This window comes from Heterocephalus glaber, unplaced genomic scaffold (assembly GCF_053883595.1).
Source record: "Heterocephalus glaber isolate CG9 unplaced genomic scaffold, H.glaber_assembly_v1.0 deba00001004, whole genome shotgun sequence".
Classification (NCBI taxonomy): Eukaryota; Metazoa; Chordata; class Mammalia; order Rodentia; family Bathyergidae; genus Heterocephalus; species Heterocephalus glaber.
In genome coordinates this window covers 9,324,168-9,346,743 of record NW_028258179.1, presented here as the reverse complement: position 1 = coordinate 9,346,743, position 22,576 = coordinate 9,324,168, and the positions used below count along the sequence as shown (strand labels likewise).

The following is a 22,576-nucleotide window of genomic DNA, read 5'->3' as shown; positions in this document are numbered from 1 at the left end:
TTCCATGTTTTTCCTTTCTCCATCTTCATCCTCTTGATCCTTTTTCATTTTGATAATCTTCCCTTTCTCCATCTTCTCCTTTCTTGTCTCTCTTTGTCCTTTTCCCTCTTGACCTTGTTTTTCATCTTCTCCTTTCTCTTTACTTTGATCTTCCTTGTTTCTGATCTTTTACATCTTGTTTCTCTTCTGCTGTCACTGCTTCTTTCTTTTCTCCTCCCTTTTCCAGTGTCATTTTTTTCATCTTTTATTTCAATTTCTTTTTTAAGAGCTAGTGCCTCTATAATTTTGTTTTGTCCATTTTCAGCATTTTTATTGTTGCAGTCTTCTTTAACAACTTCTTGCTTGATTCCAGCTAGTATTTTCACATTTGCATCTATGTTTCTTTCTGTCATATCATTTTTGGTCTTCATTTTAGCAAACAGTCTAGCTGATCTTCTTTTTGGCTCTTGCCTTATGTCACCTTGACCTGCAGCAGAGGCGAATTTTTCCCTTTTCTAAGACAGTTTGAAGTCTGTGCCGTCTAATAGCACGGTATTACCATTTCATAGGCATCTGGCATGACTAGCAGTGGAGGAGGGAATAAAAAAAAGGGAGGAAGGGAGGAAGAAAGGAAGGGAGGGAGGGAGGAAGAGAGAGAAAAGAGGGAGGGAGGAAGAATGGCAGGAGTAGAAGCTTTTTTTTTTTTTGGTACCAGGGACTGAACTCGGGTCCTTCTGCTTGCAAGGCAGGTGGCAGAACCACTGAGCTAAATCCCTGGCCTTAGTAGCTTTTTAATTTGATGTGATCCTGTGTTGATTCTTGATGTTTGTTATGCAACTGGTGTTGTGTTCAGAAGTCTTTGTCTATGCCTGTCTTCAGGGCTTATTTTATCTTCCAGCAGATGATGTTTCTATTTTAGAATTTAGATTATTGATTCACTTTGATTTTAGTTTAGTACATGGTGAGAGACGTGAGTCTCAATTCAATCTTCTGCATGTGGACAGCCAGTTTTCTGAGCATCGTTTGTTAACAAGGCTATTCTTCCAGGGCATGTTTTTTGGCTTCTCATCAAAGATCAGATGGCTGAATGTCTTGGGTTGTTTCAGCATGTTCTGTTCTGCTCCATTAATCCACATGTCTGTATTTGTGCCACTGTTGTTGTTACCACTGCAGATTTGTAACGTAACTTAAAGATGGGCACTGTGATGCTGTCTGCTTTGTTTGCTCTTGCTGCCCAGGATTGCATTTACTATTCTGAGTCTCTTCTCATATGAATTTTAGGATTGATGTTCTCTAGTTCTGTAAGGAATGCTGTTGGTACTTTGATTGGGATTGTACTAAATCTATCAGTTTTGAATGTGTGGCCATTTTGACTATACTGATTCTACCTATCTAGGAACAGGGTATATCATACCATCTTCTGATACAATATCCTTTTTGATCTCCTTTTTCAGAGTACTATAGTTTTTGCTATAGAGGTCTTTCACTTCCTTGGCTATGTTAAGTATTAAGTATTTAATTTTTTTGAAGTTATTTTGAATGATATTGTTTTCCAAATTTGTCTTTGGGTTCATTTTTGGTGTATAGGAATGCTATTAATTTTTGTGTGTTATTTTGTATACTACTACCATGTTGTATTTGTCTATTAGTTCTAGAAGTCTTTTAGATCTTCTAAAGATTATGTTATCTGTGAATAACAGTTTGACTGCTTACTTTCCTTTATATATCCCTTTTATTTCTTCTTCTTGCTTAATTAGTATGGCTAAAGTTTTGAGTACTATATTGAATGAGTGGTGATAGTGGACATCTTTGTCTTTTTCCTGATTTTAGAGGAAAAGTTTTCAGTTTTTACCCATTTAATATGATGGCAGTTAAGTTTCATCATAAGTGGCTTTTATTAGATTGAGACAAGCTCCTTCTACACCTATTTTCTTCAGGGTTTTTATCATGAGATGTTGGATTTTGTCAAAGGCCTTTTCTGCATTATTGAAATGATCATGTGGTCATGATGTATGATCTTTTTAATGATTTGTAGCATTATGTTTGCCAGTATCTTGTTTTGTTTTTTTTTCCTCCAAATTTGCTTTATGTAATTGGGTAGATACAAATTAATGAACAGAAATTTAAGCAAGATACATGTAACAATTTACAGAACCTGATAATCTAGTTTCTTTCAATTTTCATCAAATTCATCTTTAAGTCGTTCCATCATGGGGCTCATAAGGAAATTAACCAACATATGCATAATACAGTTGAATGTCAAATAAGTACTTATGACATACTAAATTCTCCTACAATGCAATTACAAAGAGCCTTCCAGAAACCTGTTTTGTATGTAGAAAAGTATTAAGAGTCAAATATTCAACTCAATATAAAATAATAAGAAATGTTTGTTTTTCAGGTGGAGACCGCTTCTCCTTTTGCTAATGAATGATTTTTAGCTGTAATATCTCTGAGCTGAACAAATAAGTCACCTTTGAGTACACAAGGTAAAATAAACACATGCTAAGTGGATAAAACATTACTCCTACATATTCACTAGACCATCTCTACCTCTAACCTTCAGAAGCTTAGAGATTTAGAGTATTCTTACATTAACTGCAAGAAAAATTAAATGAGGAATTCCTTTTTTGAGATCACAACTATGAAGTCATGTGGTTATACAAATTCTGCAGTTGTGTGCAAAACATGAAACACATTTACCTTTATTCCCTCCTTAGTCTTATCAGTCACCTAGCAGGACTTAACAGATACCTTTCCAAGAGACACAGACTGAGATGTGTTTATATAACTTCAATAAACCCCAGCTCAACAGTAATGAGAGCTGCAGTATCCTTTTGCTACGGGTCAAGACAACAAGGAAGGAGGTCATAGGAAAGAGAATAAATCAAAATTGTTACACTGAGAAACTACTTCTTGTTACATTTCACTATGGTGCCACCTTCATTTTTACATAAGCATGGTGGCATAATTCAATCCCAATAAATTAGAAATCTTAATATTTAAAATTTATCTTGACTTTCAATCATCATCATATTAACAACCCAAAACAGATAAACACATAGGAAAGGATACTATTAAACCACTTTGCTGGAGTTGGTTTCTTGACACATTAACTCATTTTTATAGAAAAGGGCTAGTACGTCTCAGTTTGCTTACAAGCTAGGAGATCACTTTGAATTCTGCATTTCCTAACTGCAAACAGAATATAGTACTTACAACAGGTTATAAAAACTGGTTTTCAAGCATAGAGCCAGCCCCAACGATAATAATACACTATTTTAAAAGACCTAAGGCAATGAATTCCATTTCCAGTGGAAAAAAAGAACTGTGCAAATAAGCTTAAAACTACTGTTTTTGTGCCAGTGTTATAAAATGTAGCTTTTAATAAAACCTTGACCCAAATGCCAGTAACTTCAGAAAAGAATTGGTGGAGGGGAGAAGAAAGTTATTTCATTTAGGAAAAATAACCACTATCTTTTTCCTAATCTTCAACACACAATTTAAACATAAATAGCTGCTGTAACACTTTACACAATTCCTATGTACTGGAGCAATAATAACAAGATCTAAATACAATTATCTTTTTAAACACTGGGTCATGGCTTTACATAAAAATACCATCCTACATTTCCCCCCTAAGTTTCTAAAATATTACGTACTTTCCTCAACATCTGTAGCCATCCAGGAATTTTTAGGAAACTTTTGTGCATGATCTTAATTCCTAATCCCTGGCTCTTTGGGCTCAGTGACAAAAGATCAAAACCACCAAGAATGATGGTTCACTTGAAGTCAGACAAGAGACCCTGGCTCAGTTAGTCTCATAGGACGAAAGCAGTGCTGCATCAACTGGCTCCATGCAGGAGGGGCACGTGAAGGATCTCATCAACCAGTCATCTATACAGTCCAGGTGATAGATGTGCATACACGGCAGAAATCGAATTGGGTCCCCGTAAACAAAGTCCATCATACAGATCACACACTCCCGGATCTTTTTTCTGATCCATCTCTTCCAGGGTCATAAACTCCTTTAGGCAGATGCTGTATAAGGCCTATTCTTTGAGCTATCCTAATTTGTTCCTCTTCGGTCAGCTGAGTTGCTAGCCGAGTCTGGCTAGGTGTTGGATGATACACTAGAACTGGAACTTGTTCCCGATATGGTGGCGGCGGCTCCTGATCTGGCTCCGTGCCCTCGCCAAAGCTAGCCCGGTCGGACTGAGACTCGTGAAGCAGGGAAATGTCATCTGAGGTGGGCCATTTGAGGCAGTTCCCCATCTTCAGGGCTGGGCTGTGTGATCTTGGCAGTGACGCTCGGTGTCTGACTCTGAAATCTCTCTGCAGTCTCCTCGACTTTCCTACGACCGCTGTTCTGCCCGGTTTAACCGTCACCTCTTACCTATGCACTGTTCTCTGCCAGTATCTTGTTAAGGACCTTTGTATCTATGTTCGTTAAAGACTGTCCTGTAATTTTTCTTTTTTTTTGGTACCGGGGATTGAATTCGGGTCCTTGCGCTTGCGAGGCAGGCAGCAGATCCACTGAGCTAAATCCCCGGCCCAATAAGTGCTTATGAGTAGCTTAGAATCTTTTTTTTTTTTTTTTTGGTACCGGGGATCGAACTCGGGTCCTTGTGCTTCCGCAGCAGGCAGTGAAACCACTGAGCTAAATCCCCGGCTCCTGTAATTTTAAGTTGAGGCCTTGCCTTATTTTGGACTCAGGGTAACACTAGCTTCCAAGAATGAATTTGGCAGTACTCCTTCCCTTTAGAATTCATTAAAGATTTTGAGAAGTAATGGTGTTAGTTCTCCCCTAAAGTACTCATAGACTGGTTTTTAGTACTACTTCAATTTCCTTGCCTACTATAAATGGATTATTTAGAATTTTTATATCTTTTTTGCTTCAGTTTTTCTAATTCATATATATCTAGCAATCTACCCATTTCTTCTAATTTATTTGAGTAATTTTCCAAGTGGTTACTAATAATCTTCTGTTGTGATCTTGCTTTTTTGCTTCTAATTGCATTGATAGGGGCCTTTTCTTTTGTTTTTGGTAATATTTACCAAGAGTTTTCCTATTTATTCTTTTAAAGAACCAGATCTTTGATTCATTGGCTCAATTTTTTTGGTCTCAATTTTATAATTTCTTTAGTTGTATTAGCTTTGGAATTGGATTGCTCATTTTTCTAGGACCTTAAGATGCACCATTAGGTTATTTAGTCACTTTTTTTTTCCCCTAATGTGGACATTCACAGCTATAAACTTCCCTCATAGGAGTGCTTTGTGTCCCATAGGTCTGACATGTTGTACTCTAGGAACTGTCTAAATACTTGATTTCTTCTGTGAGCCACTGATTATTCACAAGTGTAGTTTAATTTCTACATTTGCATAATTTTTGTGGTTTTGCTATCAATTTCTAGTTTTGTTGGACTATGATCTGATAACATGCATGGAATAATTCCAGTTCTTTTGTGTGTTGAGACAGGGCCTCAGTATGCAGTTCAGGCTGGTCTTCAACTCAGTATGTAGTTCATGTTGAGCCTCTGCCTTAGTCTCCTGAGTGCTGGGATTAGGGGTATGTGCCACCACACCTGGCTTCAATTCGTTATATTTATTTAAGTATGTTTTATGGGAAAATATGTGGTCTATTTTGGAGAAAGTTCCATGCGCTGCTGATAAGAATACAAATTCTATTGTTTGGTGCAACACTGCAGATTATGTTAAATCCATTTGTTCAAAAGTGTGGCTCAACTATGGTATTTCTTTGTTGATTTTATTTAGGTGATCAATTTATAATAGTAGGGTATTCAGGTCCTTTGCTATAATTATGTTGATGTTTACCTGATCTTTTATATCCAGTACTGTTTGTTTCATGAAGTTGTGCATGCTGGTGTTCAGTGCAGATATATTTATAATTGTTACTTTTTCCTGTTGAATTGTTCCCTTAACCAATATAGTGATCTTCCTTGCCTCTTCTGATAAGTTCTGGCTTGAAGTCCACTTTGTCTGAAAATAGGACACCTACTTCTGCTCATTTTTGGGTTCCCAGCACATGGAATATTTTTTCTGTCCTTTGATTTTTAGTCTATAAATTTCTTTTTGGATTAAATGTGTTTCTTATATACAGTATACCACTGGATTCTTTTTTTTCCTTGGTACCAGGGATCATGAGGCAGGTGCAGAGCCACTGAGGTAAACCCCTGGCCCTGGATTTTGTTTTTTGATCCAATCTTCCAATCTGTCTTTTGTTGGGGAGTTGGAGCCACTCACATAAAGAGTCATTACTGAGAGGTACTGACTTGGTCCTATCATTGTGTTATTCTTCCATTGCTGATTTGTTTTTCTTTTCTGCTTAACTGCTCATTATACATGATGAATTCATTCCACTTTTTGAAATTGTTGGCTTGTCTCTTTCCAGGATATCCTTGAAAATTTTTTGGAGTGCTGGTTTGGTCATGAACTTAATGTGCTATTTAGCATGGAAAGACCTTATTTCTCCAATTCTGAAAGCTAGTTTTATAGGATAGATCAGTCTAGGTTGGAAGTTTGTCTTTTTTAGGGTTTAAAACAAGTCAACATCTCTAGGCCTTTAAGGTTTGTGTTGAGAAGTTTGCTGTAATTCCAAGGATTTTACCCTTATAAGTGATTTGTTTCTTTTCTCTAACCACTTAAAATTCTATCCTTGTGTTGGACTTCTGGGATTTTGACTATGATGTATCACAGAGAAGTTCTTTTCTGATTGTGCCATTTGCCAAGTCCTATGTCTTATATTTTTAAAAATACTTTATTGGGCTGGGGATTTAGCTCAGTGGTTATGCTGCCTGCCTCACAAGCGCAAGGACCCTAGTTTGATCCCCGGTACAAAAAAACAACAAAAAAACCAACTTTACTGTTATCTTTAAATAAGCAGGTTACACTATTGCTGCCATTACAATAGAGGGGAACTTGTCCAGAATAATAAATACCATTAAATGAGCAAGTTGTTTAAGCGAACTATGTAAGAAATTTGAGTACATAAAAATCTAGTTTTGAGTCTATAAAGTCCTTGTAGAAGATTGAGATTTACTTTACTTTTTACTTTTTCTAGTCCTGGAAGACAAACCCAGGGCCTCATTTGTGCCACACAAGCACTTTAATACTGAGCTATACGTTCTAGTCCTGAGATGTCTTTTGTCTAAAGAAAGTGTTTAACAACAGAATAATTTGCTAGAGCAATTTAGTTTGCATCATTTCTCTGAGTAAAAAGGAATACATCTTAACTAAAAATTTAACTTTTGGCTTTGGAATTCATTTTAGGGTATTAAGATTACTCTAGGGATGGGCATGGTGGTGTCCACCTATAATTCTAGCGCTCTGAGAGGATTGTAAATTCATGCCTGGCCTGGGCAACTTAGGGACTTAGCAAGATCCTGTCTCAAATTTAAAACAAAAACTGGGCTGGGGATGTAGCTCAGGTCCTGAGTTCATTCCCTAGTGCTATATTGCAAAATCAATCAATCAATCAATCAATAATAAATAAAATAGATTAGGGGCTGGGAGTATAGCTCAGTTGTGGAATGCTTGGCCAGCATGTACAAGGTGCTGGGTTTGATCCTCAGCATTATAAAAAAGTAAACAAAATTATTCAAATAATGAAAGATCATTAGCTCAGTGGCACTGCATCTGCCTCAAAAGTGCAAGGCCCTGAGTTCGATCCCCAGTACCAAAAAAACAAAAACAAAAACAAATAATGAAAGATAAGCTTTAAGACCAGTCAGAAAAGTAGAAACAAACTTTAGCTTTCCCATGCCACAGGCTCCTCACTTATAAATGGAATATAAACTATATTTCTATATTATTTCACAATCTGCAGTGCTCTTACACCAATTAAGCCATCTTTCTTGATTGTCATCTGAAAATTTCCTTGGGGTAACAAGAGATATTAAGAAAATCTGAGACATTTAATAAAGGAAGAAATTAAAACTGCCTTGTTCAAAATGAATGGGAAACTGTTTTACTCTACTTCATGAGATGAAGGTTTAAGATACTAGTTTTAACACTATTGGGTCAATATGGTGGCAATCTATCATAATTTTCCTGGGACAGTCCAGGTTTGTACCTACTGCTAGGGTCAATTATTAACATTACTTCTTTCTACCCTCTAAGTCCCCAGGTTTGATGATAAATTAGTCATCACATACAGTATTGCTGACAGGTTTAAGCAGCACGGTACTTAAACAGATTAGTTTGTTTTAATCAGTTATATTCCTCAAATGGTAATATACAAAGTAAACCAGTAAAAATGAAAAGAAGGATGTGAGTAAGGGTTTCTAAAAATTACAGCTTATTTAGGCCATAAAATTAAAGCTTTATACTGATGAACTTAAAAAAAAAATCTCACTTGAGAGTGTGTCTCTTTTAGGCTTGGAGAAACTTCACTAGCAGATGCAGTTTGATCATTTAGTTCAGAATCTGCTCCTGAAAAGCTAAAGACAGACATTTCATTAAAGGAGTTAGCAATTTTCTGAACAGGAATCAAAACAAAATTTAAAGTTAACTGAATTAAGCAATTTTTAAGATCAAATAAATTCTAACTTAGATGACATTATAACTTACTCATGTGATTCTTCTTTCATTAGCTGTAAACAGGAAAAAGGAAAGAAAAAAAATCTTTGTTTAAAGTGTTTTCTGTCTAAATAAAGTAAAACTTTTACTTTTAAAACATACATACATAGGGGATGAAAAATGAATTAAGATGTGTTATATATGTGTACAAACTCCCCACAATGAATATAATTATTATGTACTACAAATATGTACTAATAAAAATAAAAGTTAAATAAAAAAACAAAACATACATACCCTGGAAACAAAAGTAGAGAAGGTAATTAATAATTTTGATTCTACTGACAGCAGGGGCAGCTCTTCCAATGGTATGCCCTTGTGTATTTTTTCTTTTAAATTTGTATATCTGACTTTTAAGTCTCCTGAAATGGACAGTAGTGCTGATCCTAATTCCTTCTGAGCAGAACTACTTAGTAAATTCCTGTTCAAAGTATACAAAACTAAATTATTAAGGCCCAAGTCATCCATTTAACACTAATATATATATACAGTTAGCTCTAATTCTACCAGATCTTTAAATTTTCTTTTAATGTTGAGTAAAATAAAAGGAACTACAGTAGATGTATTTTTATAGGGGCAGTACAAGCAACCATTGATATATAATCTAAAGAGAATACATTACAAGATCATGAAAAACCCTTTGACTTCATCCTTACTTGGACTTTACAAAGAGACATTAAATTTATCTTTTCACTGGATTCATTGTTCCAATCATGCACTATTGCCTATGTATGATGTTACTTTTTTTTTTGGTACCAGGGATCAAACTCAGGCCCTCACGCTTTCGAGGCAGGCATCGGAACCACTGAGCTAAATCCCCGGCCCTACATGATTTTACTTTTTAAAGTACCTTTAAGATAGTTTACAGTCTACTTCTCATTCAGCCCTTTACAATCAAAGTTAAAGCCGGGTGTGGTGGCAGATGCCTGTAATCCCAGCATTTAGAAGGCTGAGTCAGGACCACCATGAGTTTGCAGCCAACCTGAACTACACAGCAAGATCCTGTCTCAAAGGAAAAAAGGAAAGTTTCCCAGAATAAACTAGTAATAAATCTGTATGAAAATACAGATGTAGAGTTTACAAACACCTATTTAACCCTTTATTCTCCACGGTAAGTTTGTAAATGTCCCAGCAGTGACGACGACACATCTCATAGCGAGCATTTAAAAGGTGCATCTCTGCTTCCATAAGTCTCTGCATCACTTTCTTACAGCACTGTGATGGCGAACTCTTCTCCACCTCTTCAGAAAGCTGAAATTCCCTTTCAAAACAATGGACAGGATCAGGTAAGACTGCAAACATTTTTCTACCATAATGATATGTTCCAGAAACAGATTTCAAATTCTGCAAACATTTTTCTACCATAATGATATGATCCAGAAACAGATTTCAAATTTCTTACATTTCCTTCTCCAGGTTAAACACATTCTTAACGACAGAGAAGCTGTGGGGCATATAACAGCTTCAGAAACAAGGGCATCAGGAGTCAGAACTAAGCAGATTCTGTCTATGAGCTACAGAAATACATAACTTATGAACTGATACTTTTTTTTAAATTGAAGGATTCTGACTTAAAATAATGACTTCATCCATCCAGAATGAATTTTTTTTCCAACCTAAGTCAAGGTTTAACTGATTTTTTTCAAGTTATAAACATTCTAGCTTGAAATTGTTCTTAAATGTATTACCTTCAACAGGAAATAGATAATTTGTATTTGCTAGAAATTTAGGGTCATTAATATAAGCAAATATTTTATTGTGATATGACACCAAAAAGCCTCAAATATTACATTTTTTGAGTGTTAACAGTTTTGGAAGTTTGCTCTTGTTACTGGTTGCCACTTCCAGCTGTTCTGGAAACCAACTCTAAGTTTATAGAGTTGGGATACTAGATTAAACATAAGATGGGATGGGGCGGTAGCTCAGTTGTACAGGATTTGCTAGCATGGGGGTGGGCCCTGAGTTGGATCTCCAGCACTGCAAAATAAAAGAACAAGAATAAAAATATGCATCTTTCAAAGTAAATATTTGAAGAATAAAGAATGAGTGAACAAAAACATAAATGACTTCAGAAGATGGTAATTAATTTGGGTCTTTAGATACTTCCCCCCTGCCCCCCTCCTTCTTGGTCCTCCATGTGTTTTTTTGTTTTTTTTGGTACCGGGGATCGAACTCGGATCCTTGTGCTTGTGCAGCAGGCGGCAAAACCACTGAGCTAAATCCCTAGCCCAAAAAGCAGGTACTCTACCACTAAACTATATCCCTAGCCTTTTAATTTTTTTTTGGTACCAGGGATCAAACTCGGGTCCTTGCACTTGAGCAGCAGGCAGCGAAACCACTGAGCTAAATCCCCAGGATCCGCCATGTGTTTAAAGAAATGCAAAGTAAACAATACATTGAATTAAAGTTAAAATGAAAATACTTCAGTGAATGTAGTTATACTTCAACCATATGACATTTTCTAAAGGTGCTATTTTGTTTTGGTCTACAGGGGAATCAAAAGAAAAAATAGAAAATTAAATCAGCATGAATTTTATTTGAATAAATAAAGATAAACTGCCATAAGTAACTGAAGGAATCATTGAGATTATAATCTCATAAGCAAAGAGCTTTAACATTTTATATTGGTTTGATACTCATTGTAGAGAAAATCAGTGAAGCAAATTATTTCTTAATGTTCCTTTTAGCTATAATCTAATCATATATGTCATAACCACATAATCTATATGGTTAAATATATTACACACAAAGCAAATACTATCGAAGTTTTTGGATGTACATCTACATTATACATCTGACCTACCTGTCAGGATGTTTCTTTAAGTCTGTGTTATCATATGTTTTTAATTCCAGGGAATCCTAAAAACATAGTTTAAAATTAATTCATAAATATATGACAAACAATACATGTTAAGTGATTTTTTTTTTTTTTACATTCCTAGGGCTCAAACCTAGGGTATTAAACATGTTAGGCAAGCACTCCATCACCGAGCTAAATCCCTAGCCTACAATTCAAAGAACACATGGAGTTTCAAATGGATAAAATATAAAACTACATTTTAAAAGAACTTTGTGGCAATAGCTCCTACCACAGGATAGAGCTGGTGGTGATCTATCCTCCCTTTCCTTATCCAGCGTTTTCTCACAAAGGCTTCAATACAATCAACCAAATTACATTAACATATACTTTATAAAGTAAGATAATTTTGGGGAGGCAGTGTTGCTATACAGTTCAGGATGGCCTTGAACTCCCTCTATAAACTAGGGTGAGGGTGGCTATAGTGAATGCAAAGTGATCCTCCTTCCTCCTCCCAAGAGCTGGGATTACAGGCACGCACCATCACACCCAGCCCAAAGTAAAATAATTTTGTAAGGTAAGATTTCATTATTGCTCATATTGATTTTACCTTATTTTGGAAATTTCCATTGGGCTGTGAACTGTCAACTGAGAGAGATTTTCCTGACCCTTTTGTTATAGCCACTGGTGTATCCACACCATCTTGACCATATGACCAATCTGTGTTACAAGCCACACTTTTTTGTTTTCCACTTTGCCATTTGCTGGGCCGCTTTTTACTCATCATTGTTACCTCCGTGTTGCTTGATGTAGATACTACCGAAGGTCTTGCATTTGTTGCTCTGCTGGTTGTGAAACAAGCCCTAAAATCTGTGCTAACATCCACTGTTTGATGTACTGTGACTGTACAACCTGCTGCATCTATCACTGATTTAGGGTATGTTCCTTTTCCATCCTCCTCGGAGCATGCTTTATTCATGTTATTGCCATTTATAGCTTTTAGGGAGCTATCTTCTTTGATTGTCTGGTCATCTCTTATGGCAATCCTTGGTGGGACAGCAAAACCCAAGGCTGGGTCAGGCGTGCTTTGTAGGCTTTCATAATGTGAACATCCATAGGCAGAGATGACTGAGTCATCAAAAATAGAGGACCAGGAAGTTTGGCAAACCTTAGAGGATTCCTGTAGTGTCTCTAAAGCTCTGTCCTGGGAGATTGTGCTAGGATTTTCAAGGTGCTGTGAGATTCTGTTCTTGACAACTGCATTTCCACAAAAATCTTTATTTTCAGAAATCTGAGATTTCATTGTTTCAGTACACGTTTTAGTTTTCAGTGCTGTTTGGGGGTTCAAGAAATCATTCTTAGCCTGAGATTCTTCATTTCCGAGAGAATTACCTCTTTGTACAAATACTATGGGATACATTAAACTAGTCTCTTGTTCCTTACACTTTTCATACTTTGGTTCATAATACTCTTTTAACAGATCACAATTCTGAAATTTAGAGACACAAGGTGTATATTCTTGTGCAACAACATTAAGTGAATCTGAAGAGATAACAGAACTACTTTCCAATTTAATGGGATTATCTTCTAGATTGCTAGCACTTTGAACTTCATGACCTGAATTTCTTAATTCAACTTCCAGATTAGATATACTTGATGTTTTTGCTTGGACAAAAGATAAATGGTTACTTATATATTCTTGTTCTTCTGCACTGTGATATTCCTGCTGTGAGTCTTCCTCTATAACATCCTTCTGCATTTCTCCAGCAGTTTCTTCATAGTCAGCATTTGAAATCTCACAGATTCTTTCCAAGGCAACAGTTCTAGTACCTTGAAGTTTCAAAATATCAAAAAACGCTTCCTCTCTTTTTTCTATTTCAGAATCTAATTCTGAATTTAAATTAGTAGTGTTTTCATTCTTTAGTTCTGACTCCGAATATATACAGTATATTTCATTCATAAAAACATAGTCGATACTGTCTTCAAACTTGCTTGATTGAGAGTGAGCACTCTGTATATTAGTGTCTTGATTTTCTGAAAAAGATGACTCCAATAAACGTGTTGTGTCAGTATTACTGATTTCTCTGACACTGGCTCTTGGCTCTAGTGCCAAGGAATCCCATTCATGATCAGGAAAAGTCAGTTTGACTTCATTACAAGCATTGGAAGATTTCTTAGAATCAGAAGATAGATCTGATAAGAAAAAATAAGTTTTAATGGAAACATTTCAGAATCTGAACACCAGAAAGATCTCAGACATGTCCTGGTCCAAGACTTTCCCAGTGCAGGACTACTGTTTATATCATGCATGACAAATACCTGTGATGGTAGCTGCTACAAACTAAACTGTGCCCCCTCCCCAGTGGATGGTATTTGGGGACAGAGGCTTTGGAGGTCATTAGGTTTAGATGAAATCATGAGAGCAGGACTCTCAGGATGGGGTTAGTGCCCTTATAAGGGACGCAGAGAGCGGCTTCTCCTTTCTCTTATGTAAAGACACAGCAGAATGCCGCCATCTACAAGCCAGCAAGAGATGCCTCAGCAGAACCTGACCGTACTTGTACTTTGAGCTCCGGAAGTATGACTGAATAAATGTGTGCAGTGTCTCAGCCAGTGGCACTTTGTACAGCAACCTGGGCTAGCTAACACCGTAGCCAAGATTCTCTCTGAATTTCTTAGTAGCCAAGTTTTCTATTTGAAGGGCAGCCACTCTGTTAGTAGAGAGGTCTAATAAAATTTTTTTCTTAATAAAATTATCTAATAAACTTTGAATGGATTCTAGCGCCAACCTTAGGCATTATACAAAGGGAAAGTAGACACAGGTGCTATCTCAAATCCTCATGGCTTTCACAGGGGTCACCGATAAGCACATAAAAATATAATGCAGGGGGGCTGGGGATTTAGCTCAGTGGTTCTGGCACCTGCCTCGCAAGCACAAGGTCCCAAGTTTGATGTCCAGTACCAAAAAAAAAATATATATATATATATATATGTAGGTAAACAAAAGTACTGACATAAATATATTGCTAGAGCAGATAAATCTGACAAGGAAAGAGAAATAGATTGCAGAGAAAACTTTACATTTAAAGTGTTTGAAACAAAACAGTCAAAATTATCTTAGTCAAATCCAACAGCAAGTACAGGTGTGTGAAAGAGCAGGGCATTTTAGGAAATTGTAGGCCAGCTTGCCAGGAGTAAAAAAGCTCTAGAAGTGTGACAGGGATCTTTGACTGAAAAAGGCCTTTTACGATGTGGTAAGGAGTCTGGCTCTTATCCTAAGGCAAGCCTGGAGTTGAGCTGCAGCCAGCTCAGGCAACAGAAAGAATGAAGCTTGGAGAAGGAAAGGCAGGCTGCTATGCCAGAGTGCAAAAGTGGGACTGGAGCAGAGGCTAGTGTAAAAGCCAGGTGTGGTGGCGCACGCCTGGCATCCCAGCACTCAGGAGGTTGAGGCAGGAGGATCACTACAAGTTCGAGGCCAGCCAGGGCTACATAGTGAGCTCAAGGATAGCCAGAACTACAGAGCGAGACCCTCTCAGAAAAAAAAAAGTTCCGCAAGTGACAAGTCTTGGCAGCAGATTAGAACTGGTAGCAAGGGGAAGACAAAGAGCAGTGGTTTTCATTTTTAACTAAGACCATAATTAGAAATACGTTTTATATCATGACTCAGTAGGCATGCGCACACACAAGTGAAACAAAAATTTTATGAAACAGTAATTGCAGGGCCAGGAATGTAGCTCAGCAGTGCAGTGTCTGTCTGGCAAGCTCAAGTCCCTGAGTTCCATTCCCGGTACCAAGAACAAACCAACCAACCATCCCAGTAATTGTGCTATGTGCAATAGTCTAGGTTCACTTAAAAAGCTTATCATGGGCCAGGGATTTAGCTCAGTGGTTCCGGCGCCTACCTCACAGCACAAGGTCCTGAGTTCGATCCCCAGTACCAAAAAGCTTATCATGATCAGCTAAACTGATTTCATGACTTATGAAATGGCCACTACATGCTTAAATATCACTCTAAGATAATGCTAAGATTTATAACTTGGAAGTGACTAGAGTTGAATGAGAATATTCAGGGCTAAATAGGGACTTTATGAGGACTAGGTTTAGAGGATGAAGATGAAAAGCAAGATGGAGGAGGAGCAAGATAGAGTTCGGTTTGGGAAAAGGGAGTTGGAAGTTAGTAATAAAAGACCCAAATGTCAATGTTTAGTAAGATGTTATAAATACAGGGCTGAAGATAAAAGAGATCTGTATAGGAGTTCTTTATATATTCTGAATACTAATTCTTCGGCTTTGATATTTATAACATGTGGATTAGTTTACTGCTTATTTTTAAACTTTTTTTCTCCAGTTTGATCCTCTGGGGATCAAACCCAGAGGCTTCCATATGCAAGAAAAGCACTCTATCCCTCAATTATATTCCAGCTCTTTCATTTTATTTTTTTTATTTTGAGACAGCATCCCCTAAGTTGCCCAGGCTGGCCTGAAACTTGTAATCTCCCTACCTCAGCTTCCCTAGTAGGTGGATTACAGGCGTGCATCTGTTTCTCTTAACTTTTTATAGTATGTTGTCATATCAACGTTTTTAAGATTATTTCGTTAAATGGATCAGTCTCCTAAAACTTTTGAGTTTTGTGTCTTTGGTCTTCCCCATTACATAATCATAAAAAATATTTACCTACAATTTATTCTCAGTGTGTATATAATAGCCTTTTTACACTGTATAGAATTAACTTTTCTTTCTAGCATAAGTTAGGAATCTAACTTAATTTTCTTCCAAAATATATGGTCAAGTGTCCTGACATCATTTGCTGAATCTCCCATTGTCTTCTGAGTTTGTTATACTGTAGTGTGGGTTTGGAATAGCCTTCAAGGCTCATGTGTTGAAGGCCTGGTCCCCAGCAGGTGACACTATTGGGAGATGGTGGACACTTAGAAGATAGGTCTCGTGGGAGGAAATAGTTGTGGGGCATGTGCCTTTGAAGGGTGTACGTTGTCTCTGGCCCCTTGCTCTTTCTTCTGTTTCCTGGCCACCTTGAGATGAGCAGCTTTGCTGTGCCACACCTTTCCACCATGATGCTCTGCCTTACCACAGGTCCAAAATGATGAGGCTATGGACTCAGTTCAGTATGGACTGAACCTCTAAAACCATTAGTGAAAAGAAATCTTTATTTCTTTGAAGTTGTTCATCTCAGGGGTTTTGCCACAATGATGGAAAGTTTACTAACACAGTTAAATAGCATCTTTATTGTATTCTGAAATTCTTTTGGTTCTGTTTCATAATTTTCTAAGGCCCTATTTCTATTTATTCTGTTTCATTAACCTACTGTCTTTTTATACAACAGTATTAATTATTATAGCTTTAATTATTATAGCACCATAAGATATTTTTATATTTGGTAGGTTTTCTTACTTTATTTTGAATATTTCTTTTATATTCTCTCCTCTAGATTAAAATGTTTTAGGTTCATATTTTTATTTTTTGTTTTTTTGTACCAGGGATCGAACTCAGGACCCTGTGCTTGCAAGGCAGGTGGCAGAGCCACTGAGCCAAACCCCCGGCCCAGGTTCATATTTTTGAAGTCTATTTTGAACTGTCTAGCACAATTACATTTAGCATCTAGCATCACTCCCCTCCCAGAAAAGACATCTGACTTGGACTCTTACCTTTTTGGAGGTTTTCTCCACTACTATGGTAGCCTTTACCAGAAGCCATCTCCACCAGTGCAGTGGCCTGCATCATTCAAGGATGAATATTCTAGAAAAAGTATAAATATTGAACTATTATATTTGGCACTGTATTTAAAAAACTATTAGAAATTGGAGAGGAATTTAACATAGTAGTAGTTATAGTCAAGAATTCTAATATCATAGGGCCAATGATAAAGCTAGTAGAACATCTGAATAGAATTTAAAATCATGAATTGGTAGCTACAGAAAAACAAGCAAGACATTCTTTTAAGACTTTCAAGAAACAAAAAATAATAAATTTGGGGGCCAGAGATTTAGCTCAGTGGTTTCGCTGCCTGCCACGCAAGCGCAAGGACCTGAGTTCGATCCCTGGTACCAAAACAAAACAAAAGAATAATAAATTTGGTTCATCAAAAAAGTCAGTAAAGAAACAGTCTTAAAGACAATAATGTGACCCCTATATTTCCAGAATGTACACTTACTAAAAATCAAAGATAAGGTGGATCCATACAATAGAGTATCATCTAGTAATAAAAGGAACAAACTACCAGTACATGTTATTTTCATAGGTTTTCAGATTTTGGAACATTTGCATAGGGTTCATCAGTTGACCACCCCTAATCCAAATTTTCACAATGTTCTAAAGTCTAAAGGTTTTGTTAGCAGTGATGTCCTGTTCAAAAAGTTTCAAATTTTTGAGCATTTGCGATTTGGACTAGGGATGCTGTTTATTGTCTACCGTTTTCTTGCTCATGGTGTCATTTTAAGTTCTTGGTTTTCCTTTGACTATATGCTACATACTGTATTTGATAAATTGTACACAAAAATAACCTGAATGCAAGGATGATGTTATCTTCCCTCAAAGAGAATTTTTGTTTGCTACTGTTAGGTGCCATAAGGAACTAGTAATCTAGAATCCCTTTACTCAAACCAGAATCTGAGACTTTTCTAGGCTGCCCAGATACCTAGTTTATGAAAGGGCTGGTTTACTTAAATTGTAGGGCATAGTCTTTGGAATCCTAAGCATATGGGAAGAGATAGTTTACCTGGTTCCCATCTTTTACTGTCATTAAGTTTTCCAAAGCATAGTCTATCCTCTCTGTTACTTCTTCTAAATTAGAAGATCTATTTGGGCTTAGTTTTCCCTACTTCTAGGCTCACTTCTAGGGGTTTCCATTCTTTCCCAAACTGGCCTAGTAATTCTTCCTTATCTCATTAATTTTTACCTACTTTCAAGGAGGTTTAAAAATTATTCATCTACCTTGTTAAATTGTCTTCAATGGATAGGAGATCTAAATTACTTACTCCAGCATTATCCTTAATTTTAAAATTTAAATGTAGTTATTATGTGACATAGTGAAATTAAGGACAACTATTAAAATGTTATAGAGTTTATTAGTTTATCACTTATAATGAAAATAGGCAGTTTTAGAGGATTTAAGAAAAGGATATTTCTACAGTTTTACAACACTGAGAAATACTTAAAAAGCCAACATTTTTCCTGCTCCCCAAGTCTTTCACATTTTCACAAGTCTTTGCCAGGTGACTATTTCTAAGCAGAGCACTCTGAGCAGAGGAAATGTGCATTATTTTAAGGTGACAGTCTGGACTAGCCTCATAAGCTCTAACTACACACACACATTAGTATTTGACAAATCTCAAGGGGATCCTGGACAGCTTTCTGAACTTCAAACTATCTCTGCTTTGCTTGGCATCCTTACTCCGTGGCCTGCAATGTGCTTCCAAAGAGGAAGCCTGGCTATCACAGTGCTCAGGCTAGATGTTGCCTCTTCCTCACAAATCAGTTCTACACTACTCCACTGTCCAGTGTCATAAAACAGTTATCTCACACACAGGAGCTAGTTTTTAAGTTGTTTAACAGCACTGTGGTAAATCCAGTGTCGTCTGTTACTCCATCATGGCCAGAAGCCTAAATATCCTGAGAGTATGTTCTAGAATTACCACAGAATTAAAAATAGTTTACAAAAGATAGCAACTCTCTTAATATTTGGAAATTAAATAATACACTTGTAAATAATCCATGGGTAAAAATATATCATGACGGAAATTAAGAAAAATTTTGAACTCAACAGTTATGAAAATACCACATATTGCCAGGCACGGTGGTGTATACATGTAATCTGAGTTCTCTGGGAAGCTGAGGCAGGAGGATTGCAACTTTGAGCCCAACCTGGCCAACTCTGTAAGCTGCCTGTCTCAAAATGATAAAAATTGGGATGCAGTTCAATATGAAGGCCCTGGATTCAATCCCCAGTACCACCCCCTAAAGAAAAGAAAAAACCACATATCTAAATTTGTGGTATGCGGCTATGAGAGAAATACATAGCTTTACATGCTTATATTACAAAGAAAGGAAGGTTTTAAATCAATGATTGAAGGTTCTATCTTTAAAAACTAAAAAAGTAGAATAGATTAAACCTGAAGAAAGTAGGATAGAAATATTAAGAGAAGTAAATGAGATAAAAATAGACAAATAGTTAAAGACTAAAATTGATTACTGAAAATATGTATACAATTTATAAGCCAGGTACAGTGGTGCACATCTGTAATCCCAGTTACTTCAGAGACTAGGCTAGAGAATCAAGAGTTTGAGTCCAGCTCTATCTCAACCCCCCCCCCCAAAACAACAACAAAAGACCCCTCACAAAACAAAAAATGACATATGTATAGATTCATGAATACTTCTCAAGACTTATCTAAGAAGAGAAAACAAATTATCAACATCCTAAATAATAAAGGGAGTATTACTACAGAACCTACCAACAGACATTAAAAAGATAATAGAGATATAATAAACAATTTAGCTCATAAATATTAGTCTAGATGGGCATACTTGAAAACCACAACCTCTTAAAATACAAGAGATAAACAATCTGACACTCCTATATCTCTTAAGGAAATGAAATCTATAAAGAAATTAATTATATTGTAATTATATTGTAAAATTACATTGTAAAATTAATTATTATAATGTAATTAAAAACTTCCCCTCAAGAGCCATGGTGGTGCATGCCTGAAATCCCAGCACTCAGGAGGCTGAGGCAGGAGGATCACTGGGAGGTCAAGGCCAGCCTGGGCTACGTAGTGAGTTCAAGACTGGTCTGAACTACATGGTGAGACCCAGTCTCAAAAAACAAACAACCAAACAACAACAAGGAAAACCTTCTGCCAGGGATTTAGCTCCGTGGCACCGTGCCTGCCTCATAAGCACAAGGTCCTGGGTTCGATTCCCAGTACCCCCTCCCCCAATCTCAATATCACAAATGCAACTGCAAATACTATATCCGGATAAAGGTCTATTATCCAAAATATAGAACTCTTATTACTCAACTCAAGTAAAACCCTTTATTTTAAAAATGAGCAAAAGATTTCAGTCAACATTTCAAAGAAGATACACAAATGGCCAACAAATGTATGCCAAGATGCTCAAGGTCACTGTGCATTACAGAAATGCAAATCCAAATCAGAAGGAGCTACCACCTCACACCCAGTCGGGTGCAACCACAGGAGCAGATTCGTGTTAGCAACGATCCCATAGGGAGAACGGGAGCCCTCTGACTGCAAGCGGGAAGGCCGAGCGGGCCGACCCTGGAGAGCAGCGATCCCTCGCACGCTAGCCCGGACGGCCGTTTACCCAGCAGTTCCGCTCCGGTTTAGGCTCCTTTCCTCTCCAGCCTCTTTCCGAGCTCCCGTTTGCCCAGCTCTTTCCTCCGGCGTTTTCGACGGCGCCCCAGGACCCAGCCAGGGCCCAGGACTCCCCTGTCCCGCCCACCTGCTTAGTCCGACCTCAGTCTGACCGGAGCTGGCAACAGCGCCAGCCAGGGAGCGGCCTCGCGCCCGGGTCCACCCCGCGGGCCGGGCGCTCTGCACGCGGGGCTCCTGCGCTCTCCCGTGGGCAGTACTGAGGTCTGAGGTCTGAGTACTGAGATGCACTGACCCGTAGCCCTGGTCCTTTCTCAGTTTTTACGATTTCACCCTGAGCCCGGTCTGGTTCCTGTCTTTGAGCCCCCGGGGCGTGCGCGCCTCCCCGTCAGTGCGAGCTGTAGGGCCGGCGGCGGGCGGACCTCGCCGGAGACCCTCTTGCCTCTCCCACCGCCCGGACCCTCGGGTTTCCGGGACCCGCGGCACGGCGCGCACACGGGACCGACAGCATCCGCTCCCGCCGCCCGGCCCAGGTCGGAGCGTGTCCCCGCGACGGGTCCCGCCGGCCGGGGGTCTCGGCGCCGAGCCCGAGGAGGACCTGAGCCCGGCGACGCCTCACCTCGCAGCAAAGCCGTCATCCCCGCCGCCTCAGCCTCGGAGCGAGCGCAGGCCCGGGCAGTCGCGGGGCCCAGCGGGTAACGGTCGTCGGCTCCCCGCCCACCGCTGGGCGGGGAGCACTCCTATTGGTCGGCGCGGACCGGGCGGCAAGGTGATTGGCCTGGTGTGCGGAGCGAAAGCGCGGGAAGGAGGCCGAGGCTCGGATTGGGCGCTCCTGGCGGGAGGAGCGTGGAGAGCGCGCCTGGCTGCTTTGCTGCCGGCGTGGCGGGAAGACGCTCCAGCGCCGTAGCGCGTGTCCGTCCAGCAGGCGGGCGGCCGGCCAGGAGGCCCACGAGTTCGAGCCCAGCCCGGGAGACTTAGCGACTGAGCTAGAGCTTGTCTGAAACAGAAAAGACGTGAAAGGGGCCGGGATGCCGCTCGGTGTGCAGGCTCTCTGGTCGCCCCCAGTTCTACGAAGGAAGCAAGGGAAGAAGAGAAAGGCAAAGCCCCGGCCTCTAGGCGTCCGCTCCCGGCTGTGCCGTGGGGCAGGCGGAGGCGTTTCTGCCTCGACTGCGGAGTAGGGGCCACTCCCAAACTCCCAAGCAGCCACATGGGCAATATTTTAACCCAACCGTTGGAAAAGTCAGAAGGCATGAAAGAAATCCAAGACGGGCAAGGGATCCAAAATAGTACTCCTGTTTGCTTTTCTCCTTTTGCCTCTGGCCTTAAAGTGGCTCCATGGAACACACTGCTACTGACCCTGTATTGAAATCGGGGTTTTCTTCACTGTGGATTCGTTTTTGCACTAACTTTGATTTTTTTTTTTTTATTTAGAAAAACTGTTTAAAATCAAAAGAAATATGGGTCTGGAAAGGATTTAGCATAGCTATGTAGTTCTAAGCTCTGTTTATTGAACTGTACTCTTAGATGCTTAGTACGCAGTAGAAAGACACCCCCAAAAAACCCTTATTCGTGTTCATGATATTTTATTTCAGAAATATTTCATTGCCTTAGAAATGATCCCCTCTTCCTGAAATACCAGGTAGTTTTTGTTTCAATTGCTGTTTATGGCGTTGGAAGTCTGCTCCGTGGGCAGGCGCCAGGGTTGCATGTTGGGCTGAGTCTGACCCTGTGTCTGGGTAGAGGTGTGGCTGCCTGCAGTCATGTGGGAGAATCCAGGGAGGGGAGGTGGGTTCCCCTCCGCACCTCAGTCCACACTTTTCCCACCTCAGCTTTGACGGCAGTGGGAGGCGG

General features: G+C 38.9%; 1 protein-coding gene and 1 pseudogene across 3 annotated transcripts in view; both read right to left on the bottom strand.

Annotated features, from left to right (window-relative positions):
- Rbm44 (RNA binding motif protein 44) overlaps positions 1-21,433 on the bottom strand; it is a 52,607-nt gene extending 31,174 nt beyond the window's left edge. For 2 of the 3 annotated variants that reach the window (XR_002390451.2, XM_004868392.3), the window contains exons 1-8: positions 21,345-21,433; positions 17,039-17,129; positions 11,985-13,567; positions 11,381-11,436; positions 9,665-9,838; positions 8,815-8,998; positions 8,569-8,591; positions 8,354-8,438 (exon numbers count right to left, since the gene is read on the bottom strand). Coding sequence is in view for 2 of the 3 variants with exons in the window: in XM_004868392.3 (XP_004868449.1) it covers positions 8,354-8,438; positions 8,569-8,591; positions 8,815-8,998; positions 9,665-9,838; positions 11,381-11,436; positions 11,985-13,567; positions 17,039-17,114 (2,181 nt within the window). In the remaining variant the exon portion in view is untranslated. The remainder of the gene's footprint in view (positions 1-8,353; positions 8,439-8,568; positions 8,592-8,814; positions 8,999-9,664; positions 9,839-11,380; positions 11,437-11,984; positions 13,568-17,038; positions 17,130-21,344) is intronic. The other variant, XM_021247393.2, reaches the window with a different exon arrangement.
- Positions 3,648-4,300, bottom strand: LOC101719134 (RING finger protein 11 pseudogene; annotated as a pseudogene).
- Positions 21,434-22,576: the final 1,143 nt, after the last annotated feature.